The 23,196-nt window shown below is 36.3% G+C and overlaps 1 protein-coding gene across 4 annotated transcripts in view; it reads right to left on the bottom strand.

The window, feature by feature from the left end:
- The window catches only part of DYNC1I1 (dynein cytoplasmic 1 intermediate chain 1), a 325,120-nt gene that overhangs the window by 3,719 nt on the left and 298,205 nt on the right, over positions 1 to 23,196 (bottom strand). For all 4 annotated transcript variants that reach the window (XM_049893292.1, XM_049893295.1, XM_049893293.1 and 1 more), the window contains 2 exons: positions 19,850 to 19,990; positions 15,588 to 15,713 (listed from right to left, as the gene is read on the bottom strand). In XM_049893292.1, the coding sequence (XP_049749249.1) occupies positions 15,588 to 15,713; positions 19,850 to 19,990 (267 nt within the window). The remainder of the gene's footprint in view (positions 1 to 15,587; positions 15,714 to 19,849; positions 19,991 to 23,196) is intronic.

Below are 23,196 nucleotides of genomic sequence, written 5' to 3'. Positions count from 1 at the left end.
TATAACTTTAGATACTGGAAAAAGTCAGGTGTTACCAATAACACATAATATATTGGTTATAAAGAGCTGAGTTTGGCTCTCAAACATAAAGCTATATTATTGGTCAAAGTGGTACAAACTTAAGTTAATTACAATACTCAGTAATGTTTTATAGGCTTCCCTGGTGGCAGAAATAGTTTGTGCTTGACTACTAACCAAAGCTTGGTGGTTCAAATCTACCCAGTGGTACTGTGGAAGAAAGGCCTGGCAATCTACTTCCATAAGATTGTTGTTGTTGTGTGCCATGGAACTGATTCCAACTCATATCGACCTTATATGGCACAGCAGAACTGCCTCATAGGGTTTTATAATCTTTACCAGAGCAGACTGCTAGGTCTTTTCTCCCACTGAGCAGCTGGTGAGTTCGAACTGCCTACCTTTCCATTAGCAGCCAAGGGCTTAACCATTGCACCACCAGGGCTCCTTATTACTGCCACGGAAAACCTTATGGAATGCAGTTCTACTCTGAAACACGTGGAGCTGCTCTGCATCAGAATCAATTTGATGGCAATGGGCTTGGTTTTTGGTTATTTACTGTTTTATTGATATATAGAAAAAATAAACTAAAATGAGGAAATAGGTAAATGCGTTTAGTTTCATGTAGTAATAATGGCAAGACTGTGAAGAAACAATTCTAGTAAAGATCATGTAACATTAAGCTTTGAATATGCCAAAATAGAGTTTGAGACAGAATTGAATATCGTTTGTAATATATAAAATGGCACACCTAACTTTTCAAAAGTGAATTTTATCAAATTTAAATGTGTCTGATAAACAAAATAACCCCACAATGACCTCTTCTATGGGTGTGTGAATAACAGTACTGTAAGACTAACTGACACCAAACCATACCCACTGCCATAGATGCCGACTCATAGTGACACTACAGGAGATGGCCTGCAGGGTTTCCGAGGCTGTAAGCCTTTATGGAAGCAGACCACCACATCTTTCTCCAGAGGAGACGCTACTGGGTTGGAACTGCCGATCTTTTGGTTAGCAGCCAAGTGCTTATACCACTGTACCACCAGGGCTTCTATGTAAGGCCAACACTTACCCTTAAAAATGCAGATTCTTCCTCAGAAAAGGTTTTACACTATTCTAACATATCATCACCCCTTTTTGATCTTCTAAAGTTCTATTTAGGTTGGGAAAATATTAGAAGCTTGTTTGTAAAATTTTTTTTTGCCAAGTATTTTCCTCTCTAGAATATCGTAAATATTATTTTTGAAACCCTGGTGGCGTAGTGGTTAAGGGCTAGGGCTGCTAACTAAACAGGTCTGCAGTTTGAATCCACCAGGCACTCCTTGGAAACTCTATGGGGACAGTTCTACTCTGTCCTATAGGGTTGCTATGAGTTGGAATCAACTTGACAGCAATTTTTTTTTTTTAATTAATTTGCTTTGGTTCTAGAGTAGAACATGATGAAAACACAAATGCTTCTAGAATCTTAGAATAAATTTACCCACCTCATCCTATTAAGACTTTTTCATCTCGTTGACTGTAAAAATAACCCAAGATGATTAGATGATTGTGACATTAGATTTAGAAGGTGAACTGCAGACTGCCCCATTTTTAGAACTAAATATCACCATCAGGAAGCACTTGAAGTATAATCTTAGCTTGAATGTGTGAATGTGTATTCACAGCCTGTTTCCACACCCAAAGTAATAGTTTTTGACATCTGAATTACTTGTAGGTAAGGCCAAATAGTTTTCCTTACAAATAAGAAGACCACTCTTTTTATTTTACTGTACTCTATTTTTTTTTTTTTTATAGCTGATGCCTACTGCTAATAACAGGATCTACATGGACAAAACTGTTCTTCTCACATGCGACAGTCCAAGGCTCTTCTCACCTGAAACTCTCTGATCAGAAATGACTAGAAATGTGGCTAAGGAGCATAAATGCATCTGAGACTTTCTCCAGGAGACTTCTAGTCCAGTAAACCTCAATTACTTAATTGGGAAAACCTTTGTTCAAGTTTCATAGTTAAAGGATAAGACTGCTCTCATGTTCTTTTATCTAGCATATACATTTATTCAATACTCATTTCATCAGGACTGGCTGGGCACCAATTACATTCCAGGCACTGGGTTAGGGGTTAAAGATATAGCAAGCAGTCAACCATTTTGGCATAAGAAGACTATGAAATTTAGATTAAAATTGATGTATTTTCTAAGGGCAAATGTGTGGGTATTGTTTTTTTGTGTGTTTGTTTTTTTAAGTTCACTGATGTTCAAAAAATGAGTAGCCTAAATTTTACTTTCTTACAATGACAACTGCAACATTTGCTGGAATATGCTGTGTGTTAAGCAAGTAGCAGAGGAGCAAATGGTACTTTAATCACATTGCTTCAGCATCTTTTTAAGTTTTTGGTAAGGTATCAAAGCTAAATCTGGAGCACTGACATGGATTTATTTTTCCCTGAAAATAATGATTTAGAATAATTTCTAGGCAATTGACATTTGTGATAGGAAAAATATTCAGAAGTTTCTAATGGTAATGAGTAAGTTCAACTAAGTTAACATAGTTAAATTAAAGGAACACCATGAAGAAGGACTCATGAAAATTGTCCCGTATTTGTGCTGAATCAAAGCTGATTTGGAAACATTTTCTGCCTCCCAATTCATCCACTGAAGGCCAAGTCACAGATCAGGGATGATTCAGATTCTCCTACTACTTCATATACAGAGTTCATCAATAGCCAGTCCACTCCAGGTAGATGATTGTTTTCTAATTTTTTTTTTTTTTGTTAAATTGATAAAGCATTTTTATGCCCAAAGCACTCGCTTGGGCAATTGTTCCTGAGATAATAAAATCTGAGCTCTGGAAGGGATCATCTTTTATAGACCTGATATGACCTTATTTTTATAGCCGAGGGAACTAAGGCCAAAGACAGTTACCGAGGTAGCAATTTGGTCATAAGAGGAGGTAAAACGAACTTCAGATTTGGACAGGAGACTTAAGTCCTGGGCTCATTTTGGTCACTGGCAATGGTCAGGCACTTAACCTCTCATCGCCTCAATTGTAAAATGGAGACGATGATGTCTGACCCGTTTATCAACAGAGATGTGAAGACGAGAAAGGTAATCTAAGTGAAGAAAGTACTACGAGTTCTTCATGGACTGGTCATGCATTCTTTTTCTTTAAATTGTCACTTTAAGTGAACACGTTCCTAAAGATGTATATGTGGCATACATATCCATTCTACAGGACTTTTGTGTTTTTAAAAAAATATTTTATAGAGTTAATTCTGCTGAGTGCTCTGTAGGATGTCACAGAACAAGGGGTAGTCCTCTCTGTAACAGATAGGAAGCTGAGTACTGGGAGCTGAACGGTTTGCCAAAGACCACAGGCTTTCACACCTCTGTGGGGCAATCGGGAGGCCTCAATCCTTGAAGAAACGCCAGCATATCAAGGCAGACTGGTAATGTGTTTTGAATCACCTGCTAGGAGAGTTTAAAGATTGTTTCTAAACTACTAAGGTTCTTGAGAGACAAAAGATCAAAAACAAAAAAAAGCAAAAGTGCAAATGTAAAACTGTAACTGAGTTCAATCACGCCCACTTCCACCACCGGCAACACACAAAAAAAACAAAAGCCCACTCCCGAGGCCAGGCCGGGCCATGAATTTGCCCCCTTCGCCTGAGTGAACTGGTATGTGCCTCTGTACCCTGCCTTACCACGCCCCAAAATCAGCCATCAGTCTAACCATTGAGTATCTGGCCCAGACTACCTGTGTGGCACAGATTGCGGAATAGTTAGATATGGAGAATGGGGGCCAGAGTTGACTTTTTCCTCTTCGGTTATCAGTCAGATCAGGGGTTCAGTCCCAACTCTGCCACTTGTTTGCTGTGTGTTCTTAGGAAATTTATAGTCTTAGCCTCTATGATCTTCACTCCCCCATTTGTGAGAAAGGAATTTTAAGACACATCTCCTAGGACTGCTGTGAATATTAAGTCAGAGAAATATAATGAGCTTAGCACTGTGCTTGGCACATTATAAACCCTGAATAATGATGTTGTTTTTCTATTTTTCCTTCTTAATGCTGATCCCCTCTCCTCTAATTTTTTTCCCTCATTTTCTTGTTTCCTTTCCCCTTTTCTTCCATTTTCTTCTTTTTACCTATATAAAGCTGCTTTTTTTTTTTTTTTTTTTAGTTTACCTTATAGTTGACCACATTTGATTTCTTAAACACTCACACGAATTGTTTCTTAAGTTTTTAAAATAGCTAACTTTGATGGGCTGGGTGGGAGGAAAGAGTTCTTTCAGATCTCAGAAAAATTCTCAGAGTATTTTTATTGCTTCTTTAAAAAAAAAAATTTAAACCTAATTGTTCCTTATAAGACATGCACACACACACACTGCTGACATACACATCTTTTTTTTTTTTCTTTTTCACATATGACCAATACAGCTTTATCTAGCTATTTCCCTATTATGGCACTTCCTGCACTGGGATCTGACATTGTTACCTCCAGTTGTAAGGCTTTGTAACCACTAAACATGCTGTTATAAAAATCAAATGGTTTTTTATAACCAGGGTTAAACATACAAATATCATTCATGTGTCCCTCTTCATAAGCACATGGCTAACCATTCTGAACAGCCCTCAGTCAAGCCTCCCTCATTTGTTAGTAATTTTAAAGGGTTTATAGTACCTGGCAGCTGATTTTAAATAACTGCCTTATCTGCAGTAACTCTGACCAGCCCAATATGATACACATACTTTTTTTATGGTAAAAATACCTGTCTCTGACATTACTTAGTGTAAAAATAGGTTAATTAAAAAAAAAAAAAAACCTGGTTGAAAAACACATTATGAAAGTAGTAATTTCAGTTTGGTTTCTCAGATACATTAAGCATGGCAAACGAATTAAAAGGAGTAGGACTCTAGGTTTTGGGATAAATATTCCATGGGTGTGTGGTTCATCAGCATCTTTGTAATCTTTCAATTAAATGGAGTCATTAAAAAAAGAGTCTGTGGGACTATTATGCTAACCATTGATTCCAAACAGATATACGATATTCATCTCCTCTATTAACTTAAAAATTAAAGTTTTCTGTTAAAAAGACATCTTGTAAATTTTCACTTGAATATGCATCAATTGTTTGAATGCATTTGCCGAAATAGTAGAAGTGTATGTTGGTTTCCAAAGAAAGACTGGCCAACCCCTTTAAGCTCTAAAAGCATTTTAAAAACTACAATTATTAATGGCACCCATATTCATGAGATTGTGGGCTTACTGGTATACAAATCCACATTTGTGTTGAGGAAGTCTATATTTTTTAGGACAATTCCCTTTGCCACACACACAGATGGAAGCAAAGTGGGAGGTAATAAGCAATGAAACAGCCACGGGAACGACCAAGCATACCCGCTTCAAATAAATACAGCTCCACTGTACTTAACTCTCTGGAGAGTCTAGCATCACTGCTAACAATGGATGAAACCACCGACCAGCATTCTAAGCCAGAATGAAGTATACAGAGGGCGTAAATACACTACAGCACTCTACCACAAAAAGATATACTGTGTGGTAACTTAGTATTTAGAGCAGTTTCAGAGAAGTAGAAAGTAGAAGTTACATTAGTCTCGGTTCTCTAGAGCCTGCTATTACCAGTCAATCAGTTAACGTTTCTGTGAAATTTAGCAGCATTCTAACCTATAGTATCTGATGGTATTTGACAAGTTTTGCTTAAGAAAGAACAAATTTCTTTTCATCTGAAAATCCCACCGAAGGGAACCCTCATCCACCCACGCAGCTTGACACCTTTCTGCCAAAGGTCTCTTCTCCATATGGTTAAGTGACTGGTTTACTTTTATAGCATACTTCTGAGAACAACACTTTCTAAAAAATCAATTACCACCTAATTAAAAAATGAAATAAATGGGGGACATAAAATTCCAAAGTAAATAGTAATATGGGTCTGTATCAATTTTAACAAGTCAGCAAATATAGAAGGGAAGAAATAATTTATTTTAAACATTGTTCTTAAGAAATGAACATTTGAAAATGAAAAATTACTCCATGTTAAATTTCAACAACATTATAAGAACCACGGCAAAATTCTGAAGTTTTAACCTGTGTCTGTGTGGTGGTGGGGAGGGGGGGGCGACCAAATAAATGAAGACGAAAGAGTTAATTCTCTAAGGCCTAAAGACGACTTTGCTCATACATGCATTAAAATCTTATCATTCTCCTTTCTTCAGAAATCTTTTCAGTGTTATTTTTCTCTTATTGGAACACTCAATTTCTCTGCCTAAAAGATGGAGAAAATGCTAAAAAAAAAAAACCATTGGCTGATGGGCAATAGTGGAAAATAAACTTTTCAACTTAAATTACCACTCTTTTTCCATAACACAAAAGCTCAAGAAAATGATAGGAAAAAGGAAAAGCATGAGCTACTCAGGGTGATCTGTCATATTAGCTGGCTAAACATACATCCCTTCTTTTCTGATATTATTAACTATAGGTTTTCTAGTAAATTTCTAGCAACCATTGCATCCAAGCAGTTTGGACAAGAAAGAAAACTTATTGCTAAACACCTTAAAAACATTTATCAAGGTAATAAAAGAAATGTCATTCCCTCCTACTGAATGTTTGGGCATAAAAGAGGTATTTTTATAATGCAGTTCATGATTTACCATATCTATAGTGTCCAAAAAAAGCACAATGAAAAGGAAGCATTTTTCCAGTGGTTTGACAACTATTTGAATCAACTGTTATACTTTCATTACACTAGTGGCCAACTGCTCAGTTTTAAAAGCACAAGAGAGGAGGGGGACTGGGATAGAGATTGGGGAGGAAAGATAAGCAATCTTTTCTAAGTATATTTTCTAAATATCCTTGTCCATGCAAATATATAAATGGATTTTTTCCCCCTCATCAATCTACAGCTAACTTAGAGGCTGTATTCTGAACGCTTTGCACAATCAAACTTTTCAACTAACTCCCCAACTTTCACACGTGAATCGTTCATTCACTCATCAAGTATTTATTGAGCATCTAGTATGTGCCAGCCACTGTGCTAGACAAGGTTACTCTGTTCAAACAGAATAATTGTCAAGTATCCACTTGATGTATGTTTCTGTGGGCATAGCTTTCTGAAGAATTTTCCAAAGAAAAACCCTACCATAAAAATATAATCAGGGATTTGAAACGTATGTGTTTTTATCACCCAAAGGAGGGTGGCTAACCTGTTTTTTTTTTTTTTTCCTCTAAGTCAAAAGGATGGCTAGTCTTTATAATAATAAGAGGTATTTACTTTCTACCAAAAGGCCCTTAATGCTGAGACAAAAAAAAAAAATCAAATATTTAATCTAAATGTTGAGAAAATACTTGCTGGCCATTAAGAGAACTTAGACATTGACCACTTATCAGTTTTATATACCAATATAAGAGTACAAATCTTCCTTCTACAATATTAAGCTTTGATATTCCCTAAATGATAAATAATTCATTTTTTAAAATTTAAAAGAGTTTCTGATAGTTGACATTCTCAAAAATTCATGCAAACCTTCCTGGAAATTGGAATATAATGATTCATTCACTTCCTCATTTTGCAAGTCCAACCTCCGTGGTACATAAATATTTACACAGAAACATGCAGATATTTGATTGCATATTATATTTTAGATATACAAATAGAAGCACACATACACATGTAAGAAACAAATAACTTTCCATTTCTATACAGGAAAGTATTAATCTAGATCACAGATGACTGGAGCAGCTTCACACCCGGCTGGTCTAAGCTGTCATTTGAGACTACTGTTCTAAGCAGCAATTTCTCAAGACAAATTTAGCAGTTTTGAAAATCTGAAACTAAACACAATTTTTTTAGCCATAAAAAAATTAACACTATAATTAACAACTGCTTCAGAATCCAAACTGCTATTGAAGATGACAGTTGGAACCCACGGAAGAATCATAAAGATGATTAATTATACAAACTGGTTCTTGTTTCAGAAGGTTTGTATTCATAGACCATTTATCAGCCAAATGAGAATATATGAATTCCACTGACGATTGCAAATTACTATACACATATTAATTTGATTTTCACAAAAGTAGATATTAGGGTTTTCTTCTCATTTAAATGACTACTCCACAGTGCATAAAAGTCAGAAGTATTTTCTCATCAATTCAGAAAAAAAAAGTAGCTTGAAAAGATATTAATCATATTAAGTCCATTTTCATAAACTATGCTACCTGAATAAGCACATTACATAATAAATTAGTTTAATTGTGGCCTTTTACATATATAATTATCAAAATGAAAGTCACTCCTGTTATGCTTGCTATAAGATGAATAATTATAATATTAATTTAATGGAATTAAAAGTGCCTATTCTTTCCAAAATTAAGTACTTTTCCTAGAAGAAATCAAGTTACTACTAAAATTACGATCATACATTTTACCCAAATTATTTTATTTCAAATACATATAATTTATCCGGACAAAGACATGGATTAATATGTACCATTTCAAAGTGGTTTATTTTATATAATTATATTTATGAGCACCCCAAATCTGCCCAAACAAATATGCCTTTGTGCTCCTGACTTAACTGCATGGTGTCATAGCTTTAACAGTCAAAATTCAGGTAAAAACGACAAAACAAAACATCAGCTGATGTTTTGTTTCTACCTAGGTTATCATCGACAGGACTGGGTGTTTGAATTTTCAGGCGTTACCTGGATGTTCAGCATCATGAAAGAATTTATGTTTAAGTCTTTTCTTTTCAGTGGAGAAAACCAAAGGAAGTGTTTAGCACCAGCTAAAGAATATAACATAGTTTATCCACTGGAGAATAAGCCAGTACTTGCAACGACCTTCAAGAATCCAGCAACTTACTGGAACACTCACTTAATGAGAAACACAAGCGTTTGCGGTAGCAGTAACTTTGCTAAGGTGGTATCAGCTCTGTTTGCCTCTTCTGATGGCCTGTCATGGTTTAGTCAGCAGCAGCAGGTAACCGCCATCATAAAGCACAATTAAATCGACTGATTTCAAATACATTTCTTTGTCATTAAAGAACTCCTATTTGAATTAATCTCAAAAAACAAAACAAAACAAACAAAAACACAAAACTCAGTTTAACTTCATATTTTGGGTTCTTCATAGCTCCCATCCCAAGAAGAGGGGTTGTTTATATTCAAGGCACAGGATTCCTGATGGAGAATCGATGGTGGCTCAACCTACTGAAAACACAAAGTATCCCACAAAGCCAACAATTATTGCCCAAGTGTAATCCACTTAAAAACCATAAATGTACTGCATTTATTTATTTTAACTCCCTGCATTTCCAGCTTATCAGATGCTATGACATGGGACTGCTATTTTAAGTGCAAGGGAATTGGCACATTGGATCACTCTTTTTTTTATTAATTGTGCTGGCCATAAAAACTGTTTGAAGCACTTCTTAATAAATGGTCCTTATTACATTTGACCATTATTTCTAGAATACATTACATAGGCCATTTTTCCTGTTTGGATTCCAAATAAACTTTTCATTTCAGCTTTAAAATACATTCTAATGGACATTTAAAATCACACTCTACCGACTTTACAACAGTTATATTTGATCTCTCATATTCGCCTGCATTTTTCTGATCCAAGAATTTCTCAAGGCCCTTTAAAAACATTAATGAATGCCAAATTGATTGTATTTATTGAAATCTGTAATAAAATGCTGCTTTCTTCTGGTCCTAAAATAGTCATATCAAACACGCTATTTGAAATGCTGCCAAAATTTAGGGTTAAAATGTAAAGATCTAGGTACATTTTCTTAGGTAATTAGTAAATGGGACATCAAACAGATAAAGCTAGCATGATAGAATTTATTCATCTTCTAAATGACAGTTTTTAAATTGCCATTTTATTTTGCAAATTCTAGTTTAAGCTGAACACCATTTTGGAACTTCACCATTTGATGACTGTAAAAATATAATTGGGGATTTGAAACTTCTGTGTTTTTATTACAATTGAAAACAAAATCTTCCCTGGAAGAGGTTAATGGAAAAAGAAATAATAGGAGGTTGAAGATAAACTTCTTTTTTCAAAACTGAAAACTGCAAACAGCATTTTAACTAATTCAGATAAGCAGCAAACATAGTCGTTAGGAGATATTTATGACAGCCCCATCTATGTGACAGCACTGAAGCAGTAACAATGGCAGCAGGCCTTCTATAAAACACATCTGCAAGACAGACAGGTAGATAGGCCTGGCTATCAATCATAAGGACGCGTGAACAGTTCTATACTCACTGGCCCATGCGCCATTCAAATCAACTCCATATAGAAGAAGCTTGCTGTTCAGTAAAGGAGCCATAGCAGTGAGTAATCTTTATTTTTAATTCTTTCTAATCTTTATTTTTAATTCTTTCACATATCACTTAAAAAAAAATCCAACAATGATTAACAGCTTTCTATGAGCCTACTGAAGCCAAACACATTCAACATTTTCAGGTTATATCTGTAGTTAATTCATGCCTTGTTACCTTACCATGTTACAGTTAATTGAATGGGTTCAAATAGCACCCAAACAAGCAGATTGTATACCATAGTGTGAAGAGCAAAGTCCCCCAAACTTATTCAGGAGCTAGGCTCATTTTTTATTTTAAGTGTCAGAACATTTAAATGGTTCATGCAATTGCTGCCTATCTAAGTAACTTTTCAGATGCACGAGTAGAATTAAAATGATAGCCAGATAATAAAAAAGGGTCTTCTCTGTCTTTTGTTGGATTCACAAAACTTCCATTTATGCTAATGGGAGTAAGCACCTGCTCTGCAAAGAAAATCGACCCCTATCTGTGAAAATAAATGTGTACTGTATACTTTGCAGATACAATGTTGAAGTCAAACAACAAAAAAAACGTGTGCTATATAAATAAAGCATCATGTGGCCTACCTGAAAACACTGTTGCTGTTTTATATTTTACCTTCTTAGTCACAGGCGCCAAGGTATTACTCATGCCATTTCATAACGAAAGGAAAAAAAAAAACAAGGGTTCGGGATGGACAAACTCAATCTGGTGATTTCCGTGAGCTCATACACAGTCCTTTGTTTACCCCTTCAGAAGTTCATAATAAATTGCATCAGTAAATCTGGACTCAAGCCATTGCCCTCTGCCATCATCCTAAAAGTCATGGAGGATAATTGTACATAATAGAGGAGGGCATGATCATGGGGGCACTATGCTGGGACTCCCTGAGGCAGCCTCAGCCTCAGCTGGGACAGATGAGGCAGACGACTGTTAGCGACTGGTGACACGAGAGTCACTTTCTGCAGTGCCCTTCTCGCTGAGCTCCAGGTCTCACAGGAAGAAGATCTACGTGGACCTGAATGAGGACATCTCCACTGGCAGTCAGAAGTCTTTCTTATCAGGAGGCCCGCACGATGCGGTGAACAGAGAGCGCCTGTCCTACCCCCCTCCGACCGTAATAAGCATCATAGAAATCTTTCCCAGACTTATATAATACTTTCAGTTAAAATTACAATGTAATCAGAATGGGGCTGCAGGGAGGGGAATTAGAGTTTCCAGTACGGCTTCCACTCTCTTTTTCTGGGCCTTATGACGTTGATAATATAAAAATCATTGCCACTCTCATTCAACATTTTTAAATAGTTTTAAGAAATAAGTAATAAGAAGACCATACAGCATGTACTCCATGTAACCAAATTTCTAAAGATTGCTCCTTCTTCCTAATGACCTTGGCGATTGCTCCTTCTTCCTAATGACCTTGGCGAAGGCCAAAATTTTTCATTTCTGATAGGGCCGCTATGAGTCAGAATCGACTTGACAGTAACGTGTTTGGGTTTTTTTTTGGTTTTTTGGATATGCACCATGAGTGGTATTAAGAGCAATATTCCTGTGGACAGGATTGGCTACATAATTTGTGGGGCCCAGCACAAAATGAAAATGCAGAGCCCCTTGTGAAAAAGTTTTTTAAACAATTGCAAGGCAGTGATGGTGGAGCATTAAACCAAGCACAGGGCTGTCCTAAGCAGAAGCTGCAAACCCCTGAAGCCAGTCTTGCTTGTGGAATACAACCTTGGCAAAAGATAGCCTGTTGCCTCTGTCTTTCTCCCCCACTTAACAGGTCTCAGTCAAATCAACACTTGGAGAATGAGTGTGAAATGTCTCCCCACAGACAGGCACCTATTATTCAACGTACCAAAGTTCCACGGAAAATGGATGGACAAAGTATACTTTAAAAACTACTATTTACTTTCTTAATATGGTTTGTAGTATGAGACTTATCTAAAAGCGTTTCACCTTTTTTTCCTAGAGGGTTCCACAAACAAGGTTTTCCATCCAAAGGCCAGCATGACCCTGGTGACGGGTACAGTTTTAATGAGGACCAGAGGAACAATTTTGAACACAGATAATGGTAGCAGACTGTACTGGTGACCTGGCTCTCAATGCCATTTTTTTTTCTTTTCTATTTTTTTTTTTTTTTTCCTTTTTAAATTCCTTCCTTCCCCCACCTCTTCCCTTTCACCAGCTGGGCACCAGCCTTAGATTTGATCTCTAATTCTAAATAGGCCAGTTTGCTGTGAAAATACTTCGTCGGGTTTTCTGCAGTTTGGGTGACTTGGAAGGCTGGTGAGTTACTGTTTAGATGCTGCCCTTCTCTTCAAAGTACAGTTATGCTCTGTCAGTTCTAGGCTGGTGAATGAGACAATAGTAATTACATTAATCTTGGCATTTGCCGGTGAAGTGATCTACCATCTCTCAGAAGTGGGCCTCCGCTAAGCCTCAGCTTCAGGGAAGTTATCTTTCCTTTTATCACATGGTGGCTCTCCAAAACTTGGTCTTGGGAGATTTAGAATAGGGCATAGAGGTGAGCGAAGAGAAACAAAAGCCATTTTTTTTTTTTTCCAGCAGTAAAATCAGTATATTGAGATACTTTACAAAAATATTTAGAGAAAACAGTAGTTAAGACAAAAATTATTTTGTTAACTGAGTTTTTCTGAGCTATAGACTGCTTTGTATATGATCAAACAATACAGAAAGAATTGTTCAAGGGTTTTTTATAAGCCTACCCTGATTTGTGGTCATTCAGAAAAGGACTAGAAGATTATAATATTACCTACTTTCAATAAAACAGTATATCCTCTTTTTTTTTTTTTTTCTTTTTCCTGGTAGTGAATTTGTAGGAATAAATAACTCTACAAATTGTTTGGCCTATTATATGTCACAGAGATTTTTCTATAGCCTGTCTAGACTCCAGACAATAGGCGAGACTGGCCTATAGTTGCAGACATTTCTATAGTCTGTAATATCACGTAGAAAAGTAAGGGCAATAATACAAACATGAAAGCCAGCCTGACCTGCCAGTACGATTGTGGAAATATGAGTATAACAACACTTTACAATTTAGAAATGATGACAACAACCTAGAAAGAAGTTTTAGTAGCCACATATGAGCCAAAGCAACTTCTGAAACATCATATATACTCCCAAAATATGAGTCATAGTCCAACAATTCTGTTCATAGACTATAAAATCACTTTACTACAGAAAATTCTGTATACATATTATGTTGTTTCTTATTGCATAAAGATGGTATATGTGTGTATATGTATGTGGTATATGTGTATATATATTATTATATAAATTTATATACATATTAAATATATATTGCAATGTATAATTTTATAATATAAATAATATTTATAGTCATAAATACTTTAAAAAAGGCTTTTCTTTAAATAAATCAGATAGTTAAACTATTCTATATTTTAGCCCTCTGAGAATAAAACAAAAACAAGGAGGGATAAAATAATTCATATTGCCGATAATGTTAAGAGAGTTAAGGGACATTGTGTTTAAGCAAGGGAAGTGGAAAAAAAGCCTTAACATTTTGTCTATTTTTGTCCATTTCGTCTCTAAACATGTCTCCAGATCTATATCTCTTCCACAATTACACTTGTTAGAAGAGAAGGAAGGATGGAAGGAAAGAAAGAAGGAACGGAGGAAGGAAAGAAAGAAAAAAAAGAAAGGAGACACCTTGTTTAATTCTTTATATTCTCCTTCTTTGTTCACACTTTTGTTTTTTTAGGAAATAACCCAATAAAGAGTATTTGTCTGTGCTGTTATTATTCAGTTTTATTTGGATGAAGACCATGAAAAACATGAATTAAATATAAAGAATAATCATAGAAGAAAATATGGCCCTACAACTACTGGCAATATTTTCTACTCGGGGAACACTTCCTGTCCCAAAGACTCCAAACTCTATCAGTAGTCACTAGACCCTTAACATCTTCATCACTGGGGTTCGAGATGAACACAGTCCTTGTCACTATTGGAAGGACTCAGTTCGTGGCAGCAGGGACAGTCACGGGGCAGCTAATGAGATATGACATGCGGTAAAACCAAGAGATTCCTTCTGTTGTTTTACTTAGAGCTGTGCATCCCCGAACAGAAAGCTCCTCATCTCTAAAGGCATTTAGTTTCTGTCTGTGGCTGAGTTTTAGAAAGTATCATCCGGCTTGTTTCAACACAATCGCCTCTACCATCTAGCAGTGTATAACACATCATTAAAAGTTTCGCTGTAGAACAAACCATCTCAGATTGCCAAATTTATAGCACGCTGATTGATGAAACCATAAAGCGCCTTTCTCAGTGTGATCGTCTAAGCCCATCCACCAGGCACTCACAGAGCACTTCCTAGGTCTAGGAGGTTATACATACAAATGTGGTGTATCTTTCCTCTGGAACACAAGTGTTAGATTCATAATTTGCCAAAGCAGCATTACACAATGCTCTTACTTGGTTTGCTTGAAAGTTCAATATTTTCTCTATCTCTAGGAAAACATTCTTTAACCTTATCAGAAATGAAGGCTATGTCAACACTTTCTCATATAATAAAAGTAAACAGATATGCCTATGTGTAATTGATTGATAATTTAACATTAAACAAAGCTAGTATAAAAATTCAAGGAGATTTATTCTTAATAAAAGACATAGTTTTTTTTTCCTTTTGATACCTGTTCTTGACATTCAGGCATACTTTATGTATCATGCAATAAGACATATCGGATAGCTTTATATCTCACATAAGAACCTCTGAATACTACGAAAATGGTTCAAAATTCTGATTCATCTCAGCCTTATTATTTGGCTGCTCTTTTATTAAAGGGAAATCGTATATATTTTAGTTTAGCATATCAACTAAAATTTTATTTTTCAAATTGAAAAACAGAACTTCCAAATTCATGTTAGCATGATATATTTGGCAAACTTTTTGTTCTCACAAAATTGGTGAGAAGCGCCATGCTTCTCACAGGATAGCTGGGAATTGCACAGCACTTTAAAAGGGGCTTGGATGATTAACTAAAGTGTCCTGTGCATGGAGACAGAAGACCAAATTAGGTCCTAAGGAAGTCTCACCAAACTCCCACTGAAGTCAATGGAAATTTGCAAACGCACTCAAGAGGGCTCTTCTGGCCCACAAGGTCTCGTTAACAATTTCACTAGATCTTTGAAGTAGATACACAAGTCAAAGAAAAAAAAATGTATATACATGTACCTCTCCAACGTCGTAGATCCAGATGCGGCCTTCTGAGTCCCCAACGGCAACTTCTTTGCCAGCTTGAGCCCAACGAACACGGTTTAGGGCGGATGCCCCCTCAATGGCCACACTTGCTGTTGGAACCTGCCAAAAGGTTACAACAGAAAAAAAGAATCTCTGAGTATGAATTTAAATACACTAACATACAATGACACGGTTCACTGGATGAGTCATCACTGCCCTCATGCATGTAAAATAACGCACATCCCTTGTACAGGGGTAAAAAAGGATTTATCAGTCTTAAATCATCTGCTCTGCTGAATATCGAGGGTTTGAGAGAATAGACTAACAAAAAGGGAACAAGGGACAGTCTTTTTCCACAGTCAGTGGGCACTGAGCGGCCTACATATTTCTTCGGATTATGCAGGGTATGTACATCCAACATCCAACCACAACGGCTAAATGTGATATTTACGATCAGGTCATGATTTCTAGATTGATGGAGAGAGAGGTTTCAGGATTGAGAAAAGATTAAGGATACTATAAAAGGCAGGAGGAGGTGGGTGTGATGGAATAAATGTTGTATTTATCTGAACGTTCAAAAAAAAAAACACAGAAGTATTACTCCCCCCAAATCTCATCTGGGATGGGATGATCAGAAGAAAAGAAAGTATGCAGGCAAGAAACTTCAAAAATTCAAATTCTCCTTTTTTTTCTTTTTTTTTTCTGTTTTTCCTTCCTCTGGCAGTACCAGGGCATGAGAAGTGGTTGATAACTGGTGACGATGTCCCCAGTGTGATAACCCTGATAAAATGGAGCTACCTACTTGTAGAACTGTTGGTTTTTTTTTTTTTTTTTAACTTGTAGAAAGTACCTTACATCTTCTTTAATAAGCACCTTGAAATCTGAAAACGTATGTAAATTATATTAATTATTATTAAAGTGAAAAAGGGAAGTGCAGAAACGGAACCGACAGTGTTTGGTACAAGAACCTCAGTACTTGGAAAAAGAATCTTGGTGTGCCCATCCCCTCTTCCACCATCAGCTGTGTAAACTCTTGTCTTCAGGGCTGAAACTTTATAACAAGCCTTCTATAAGAATGTTGGATAGCAAATGATTACAGGCCTTTCAAAAAGAAAAAGGTAATACATATTAAAACAAACAAAAATAGAGAAAAGAGGACCGCTGAGATCACCTCATGCCACTGTTTCAGACCTGCGTCTAATAAACATCTCGTATTAGGATGGAAACATGACATGTACTATGACTTAGCACCCCGGCATTCTGTTATTCAGGCAATTGAAACCATTTGTTTATATGAGATTATTGACCCAATACTTATCTTTAAAATAGCAATAAAAACTGTCATATGTAAGAATCTATGTTCAAACATAATCTTGAAATCAATAAAAATTCTTTCACCTGCTTAAATCACTGTATGTCAGTTGTGAGCAAAAACGTAAAACAAAAGTCCCGGCTCATTTATTTTTTAAAAATACACAATTTCTACGATAAAGTTACCTGCTGTGCATCCTAGAGCCTGAATTTTTAACCAAACCTTTCAGAGGCTAAAACAATGTGAATTTAGATGGGCCATAACTCTGTCAATACACTTTATTATTAGTGTGCTGCCCAGAAAACAAATCTGTGATTCGGTATAGAGCCTTCAGAGTTCTTTTTTAACTCCATAATTTAGAAGGATCATACTATACTTAACTCTATTCAATATCAGATTTTATCTATGAAAACCTGAAAACTTGAATAAAAATTTATAATCTAATATAGTAAAAAATTAATCTCTCAAAAGAAATTGACCTTCTGACATATTTTAAATAATATATAATACATTTTTTTTAGATTTTTCTTCATTTGGAATTTAAGTAATGTGGTAAACTGAAACAATATTATAACCATTTTAAAAATACCTTTTCATAGATATTAGAAATGGTCAAAGGAAAAAAAATGACTGTCACAGTGCTTTGTTTATAGCACATGCTAAAAAAAATTTATCGAATGAAGGAAATGAAAAAATATATTTGTATTAATCTGACCTTTCAAAAATTGGTAAGTCTATAATTAAGCCATATGTTCTCTTTCTCTCTCATCTTTTGGTTTCAAAAACATTTCCAATTTTTTTTTAATGCCTCAGTAATTTTAATTGCAAAAACTGGATATATACGGGATAAATTACTACATCAAGCAATAGTAGTCAGTAATACTGAGGAAGGTAAATTTTAAACATCCTCATGTAATAGCTGGAATAATATAGTCTAAAAGTGCAGTAATTTGAACAACAACGACAAAACACTCCTTCGCAAGTCACTGGGAATTCAGGTTCTTTTTTTTTTTTAAAGAAATCTAATTCCTAATCTGACAAATATTTGAAAAATGTTGCTCAACTTGCTAGAAGGCAAAATGATTTGAGGATTTAAAAAAAATTGTCCAGCACATCACTGGATTTGAATCCAACTCATATTGTGAAAACAGAACCATGCTTACTTTGAAACTACATGATGGGCACGCCTCCAGTAATGGTGTTTCAAGAATGTTTAACTACTAAACTCTTACACGGCTGTTTCTTGATACCGAGACAGAGAAGGGAAAAAATTACATTTGACATCCTTGAGACATTATTTCATTTTACCTAAAATGCAGATTATAAGAAACAAAACCAAACCAGCTCCCCAGGAATTTTAAGGGAGTTTGCAGAACCCTGACTGCCCTCACCAGTATCATAGTTGGGCATCACCTAAACAGCATCTCTTCTAAGCCTGATGTCTTACAGAGTGGGCTCAAAAGTCAATCCGGAAAACGCTCGTTTTTTGGTTGCCTGAGGTGAATGAGTTTCTTCTAGCAAATACAAGCAATATCATTTTAATTCACAGCAATGAAAGACTTTGGGAAACCATTACAATGCAGGGTAACATCTTTGTATTAAGAGCAATACTGTTAACAGACATTTCAACATCAAAAATGATGGACATTTCACATACTCATGCTGTTTTGATTATTTTCAAAGATGCTTCATTATATAACTCTTATCCCTGTCACACTGCTCTTGGAGTTAAAAGAAAAATGGACTTAAAAAGGAAAGATTAAAACAAAAACAAAACTATTGGGCAGGGTTTAGAGGTGAATATACCCTTGCAAGATACAATGACTCAACAATAGAACCTGAAGGATGTTTCCCTGCTCCCTCCCACAAAAAATACTGGGGTGTCTGCTCCTCCTCATATCCTCCAGCTGTAGGCTTCCTAATTAAAAAGGCTGAGCTGCTTCCGCCTCAAAACACTTCAAAAGACCTTTCTCCTGTTCTCCACTTGATATACAGCTTGCAGCACTTGTTCCTCTTACCTTTTCATTCTTATTTATGGAGAGCTGCCCTAAATCAGAAACCAGGAAAAGATACAGTAACCATTTTATTTGACTAAATTGAAGGACATTTAATGTTCACATTTTTTTAAAAAACAGAAGGAAAAACACCTCCATCCCAGTAGCTGAATTAGCATCTCAATAATTTTGAAAAAGGGAAAAAAGTAAAAATACACATGGCCAAATTTTAAAAACATATATATGACATACCTTTTAAAACATATGAATTTCTTTATTGTCAATTACTTTTTTTAAAAAAAATGTATATTTTTCACTTGTGAACTACTCTAAATATGTGAAAATCTGTATTTTTTTTATAGTGGGTTTTATATACAAGTTCAAAGTTAACTATTGTAAAAATCCGAGTTCAATATCTTAGATAAGGAATATTATCTTGGTAAAAATCAAATGGAGGATAGATCTAAACACAAAAATAAAAATAAAGTCAACAGAATTTTTTACGGATTCAAAATAGAGATCTCGCAAATAGCCAACACTGACAACCGGCCCTTTTAAAGAGTCCATCTAAAATCGGAGTCTACAAAAGCTTACTTTTCCAAGAGTTTGCCAATAAAGTCATTTCAATAACGCTCTGAAAAATGCCTGTGTGTCCTTTCCGTAGGCAAAGGCATGGACACATATCGTTTTGCTCTTTGCAAAGAAGGGTCATCAATTGTCCAAGACCTGCCACGGCTTTGAGATGAAGTGAGATTAAATGATTTTTGGCAACTGCATCTGCAAATCCCCCTCAGGGAAATCGAGAATGGGGGGCCGGCAACTCAGCTGCAGTTGGAGGGTCTGTCCAAAAAAATGCCGTTGTCGAGAGGGAGAGGGAGCGAGAGCGGGAGAGACGGGCGGACTGCACCCCCTTCCCAGCCTCCCGGCCCGGCGCCTGCGCCGCCGCTCACCTCGGTGTCAGTGTTGAGGTTCCAGAGGTCCAAGCGCCCCATCCCGTCCACGCAGGCAAAGAGCGCGGGATGCACGGGGGACCACATGACGTCGTACACATAGTCTGCGTTGTCTTCAAAGGAGTAGAGCGGCTTGTTGTGCTGTAAAGCAGAGAGACCGTGAAGACTTTGTGGCGCTGCTGCCGCCTCGGGCTGTCTAGCGAGCCTAATTAAAAACTTTGCACATTCACAACGTGTCATAAAACTGCCCGAGATGAAAGTCCTCGGAAAGGTGAAGCGGAGCTTTAAAGTGACTAGGACTGTCCAGTAGCATAAATAAATACCACCGAGGCGGGGTGAAGGGCCAGGGGCTGAGCTGGACGGGGGTGGGGGCGGTTTCAGACACGGTCGTAGGAGACATTCCAGACAGGTGGACGGGACTACCCCTTAGCTCGGAAATCTCGCCGGGCAACCCTTGGCGAGTCGCTCGGAACCTGAACGGGGCCGAGGTCTGCCGGGATCAGACCCCGTCGGTGCTCTGGAAGCCCCTGCAGCCCCGGCAACCCTGAGACCCTCGCTTTGAAGGCAACGCCTGCCACCTCGTGGTTCCTTTCTGTAGCTGCAACGGCTGGTACTGTTCCCAGTCCAACCCTAGGCCAAGTTCATGTATCCATAGATCCTTTGAGGTGGGTAATTGGAAAAAATACTTTGAAGGAGATTGTAGCTTTTCTGGGAAGTAAAAATTTCGCCGTCCTAAAATCCTGCTACTTTACACAGGGTCAGTTTACCAAAAACAGGTAAATTGGTGGCTCACTCTAATACACTGGAGCTAACCCACTCCCTCACCCTCTGATAAATGAACCATATTTTCTAGATCACCCAGTGTTTCCAAGAACCCTCAAATTGATGTTTCGGGGGAAAATGTATTTTTGCATACAAATGCTTCCATTCCAGAGGGATACAATAAATTAAAATTGCACTTTTGATTTTCAGTGAATATTGTCACATCAAAATAGCACAGAAGTCAGAGGCAAGTTTGAAAGTACACCAGAAATAAAATGTAATTGGACTTCATGAATTATTCATTCCATCTGGCTTGTCTTATTCTAATTTCTGCATAATGGCTTTACTAATCCCTGATCAATTAATGTAAAATGAAATTTAAATGATAATGAAAGCCCTAGAGATAAAAGAAATTAAGTATTCTTATATCCTCTGACAGAAATCTAAACAATGGGATTTTTTTTTTTTTTCCAATGTCTTCTTCATCCAGTCAGCTGTCTGTATTCTCTTCATGGGCTCCACAGAATGGCTGTACAGGTCAGCGCAATGAGATCAAAAAAAGAAAATATCCAATATGAACAATCAAATCCTTTCTGCATAGAATGTTCAAAGAATGTATCTGTAGGAAATAGGATCCAAATATTAGAGAAGACTCCCAAAGTGTACTGTGAGTGAGTGTAAATCCCACAAAATGCATGTGTCGAAATCGAAGAGAGAGAAACCAGTGTGAGGGTGGTAAACCTTCTATAACCTAAACCTAATGCAAAAATGTGTGAAGTAGTCACTTTAAGCGATTTCTCTTTCCTTGAGTTGTAATGCTTTGACATTTTAAAATCGCTGCTCAGAAGTGAAAAAAAAAAATTGTAATACATTAAAAGCAACATAGATTTTAGATGGTCCATTGTGTGTGCTTGTATGTATGTGAGAAGCGTCTTCTTTTGAATTCAAAAAATATCTGATGGTGGGGGTGGTAATTTGAAAAAGAATATATGACATGGTGAAATCAAAAATAATTCAATGGACATTAGTCTCATAATTTTCTAGTTTATTATCCTATGACTCTTTTATGCCGACATATTAATTATACATTATGTTTGCCGTGTGATTTGGAGATAAAAATTATCTGCCCATTGGCTATTTGTGTAGTTTCTTTCTTCCTCTGGACTAGATGATTCAAATTACTATCTCCAGAAAAGCTGAATGCCCAATGACACCTGAAAGTAAAACGATTATATCATTTTTTTCTTATTAATATACAAAAAAAAAGTGTGGACTAGCTGGTCCTTCCCTGACCACTTGTGAATATTAAACTCTAATTCTTAGTAGATGATTATTCCCACCCCAGTACTTGGTTTTATAGCTAGCCAGCCAATGTTTGTAAAAGAATAATACACTTTTCTTAAAGTCAAAGTGTGTTCAAGACTTATACATGCTTTATAGTCGATTCTCAGTACCCTCTCTGATTAACTGAGCTGAGAGTATACCTGAGGATATAGATATACACATACAGACACACAATAAACACATCTACAGTTCTTGTTTTGATCAATTAAAAGATCATCCAGTTTTAAAGAGTCATTTTCTAAGGAACTGATATTATTTAATCAATATTAATATTTAATATTTATTAAGGGATAAATTATCCTGCTAATCTCTAATGTTCTGTTTCATTCCCTTTTTTTTTTTTTTTTTCTAGTTTCTTCTCTGAGAAGCAGTCATAATTGTAGTATATCCTGGAGACTTTATTTTTTAAATATCTAGAAAAAACTGTTATGGTTCATGTTACCAAAAACCAGTTTTCTCATATTTAATAGTATCGTATTGAAATACTGTTATTCTGTTGGTGCCACCTCTAGACTTTCTCCAGCTTCCTTATCACCCCCCACCTCAAAACCTTAATTTTCCATTATAAAAGTCTCTGAGGAAGTAAGTAATTCCAGGGTGCAGTATGTCTGTGTTTGGGGGAAGGGAGGAGGGCTTGTATTTTCAAAAAGCTTTGCTTTAACCTTGATAAATTTATAGATTGAGGAAAGTCTCAGGACACCAGGATTGAACCTATCATCCTGGTACCAAGTGAGTGGATATCTACCAGCCACTAGTTCCCAAGTACAGCATAGATATTGGGGTCTGTTAATGCCTTATAGTAGTGAGCAGGGCTATTTTGAATATTAATTATACTTTTTTCAATAAACAGATTTTATCATTCTCTTTTATTTGGGGCTCAAAGGGTAATCTGAAAACCATATTAAAAATTTGTCTCAAATGCTTACTATAAACATTTTATGATAAAACACATATTTTTATCATGCAATGTTAACATTGCCATAAAAGAATCCAAGAGCATCAGGTCTAAAAAGCCTGTTTTTGAATTTGTGAAACATAAATGTATAGAGCTACAAACTTGGTATGGGATTATCACTGATTTTGGAAAACTGTAAGTTTCAAAAAGGTAGAGAGTGAACCCTGTAATAGCTTTTGTATACATTAAAGCCACAATATTTACTCTGCAAAATACTCAAAGCCATTTAGTAAACTAAATATCATTCCACGGCACGTTACTGTAGAAAGCGTTTTTCAAAACAAGC

Source organism: Elephas maximus, chromosome 8 (genome assembly GCF_024166365.1).
Source record: "Elephas maximus indicus isolate mEleMax1 chromosome 8, mEleMax1 primary haplotype, whole genome shotgun sequence".
NCBI lineage: Eukaryota > Metazoa > Chordata > Mammalia > Proboscidea > Elephantidae > Elephas > Elephas maximus.
Note: the sequence above shows the minus strand (reverse complement) of the source record. Positions and strands in the feature narration are given on the sequence as shown.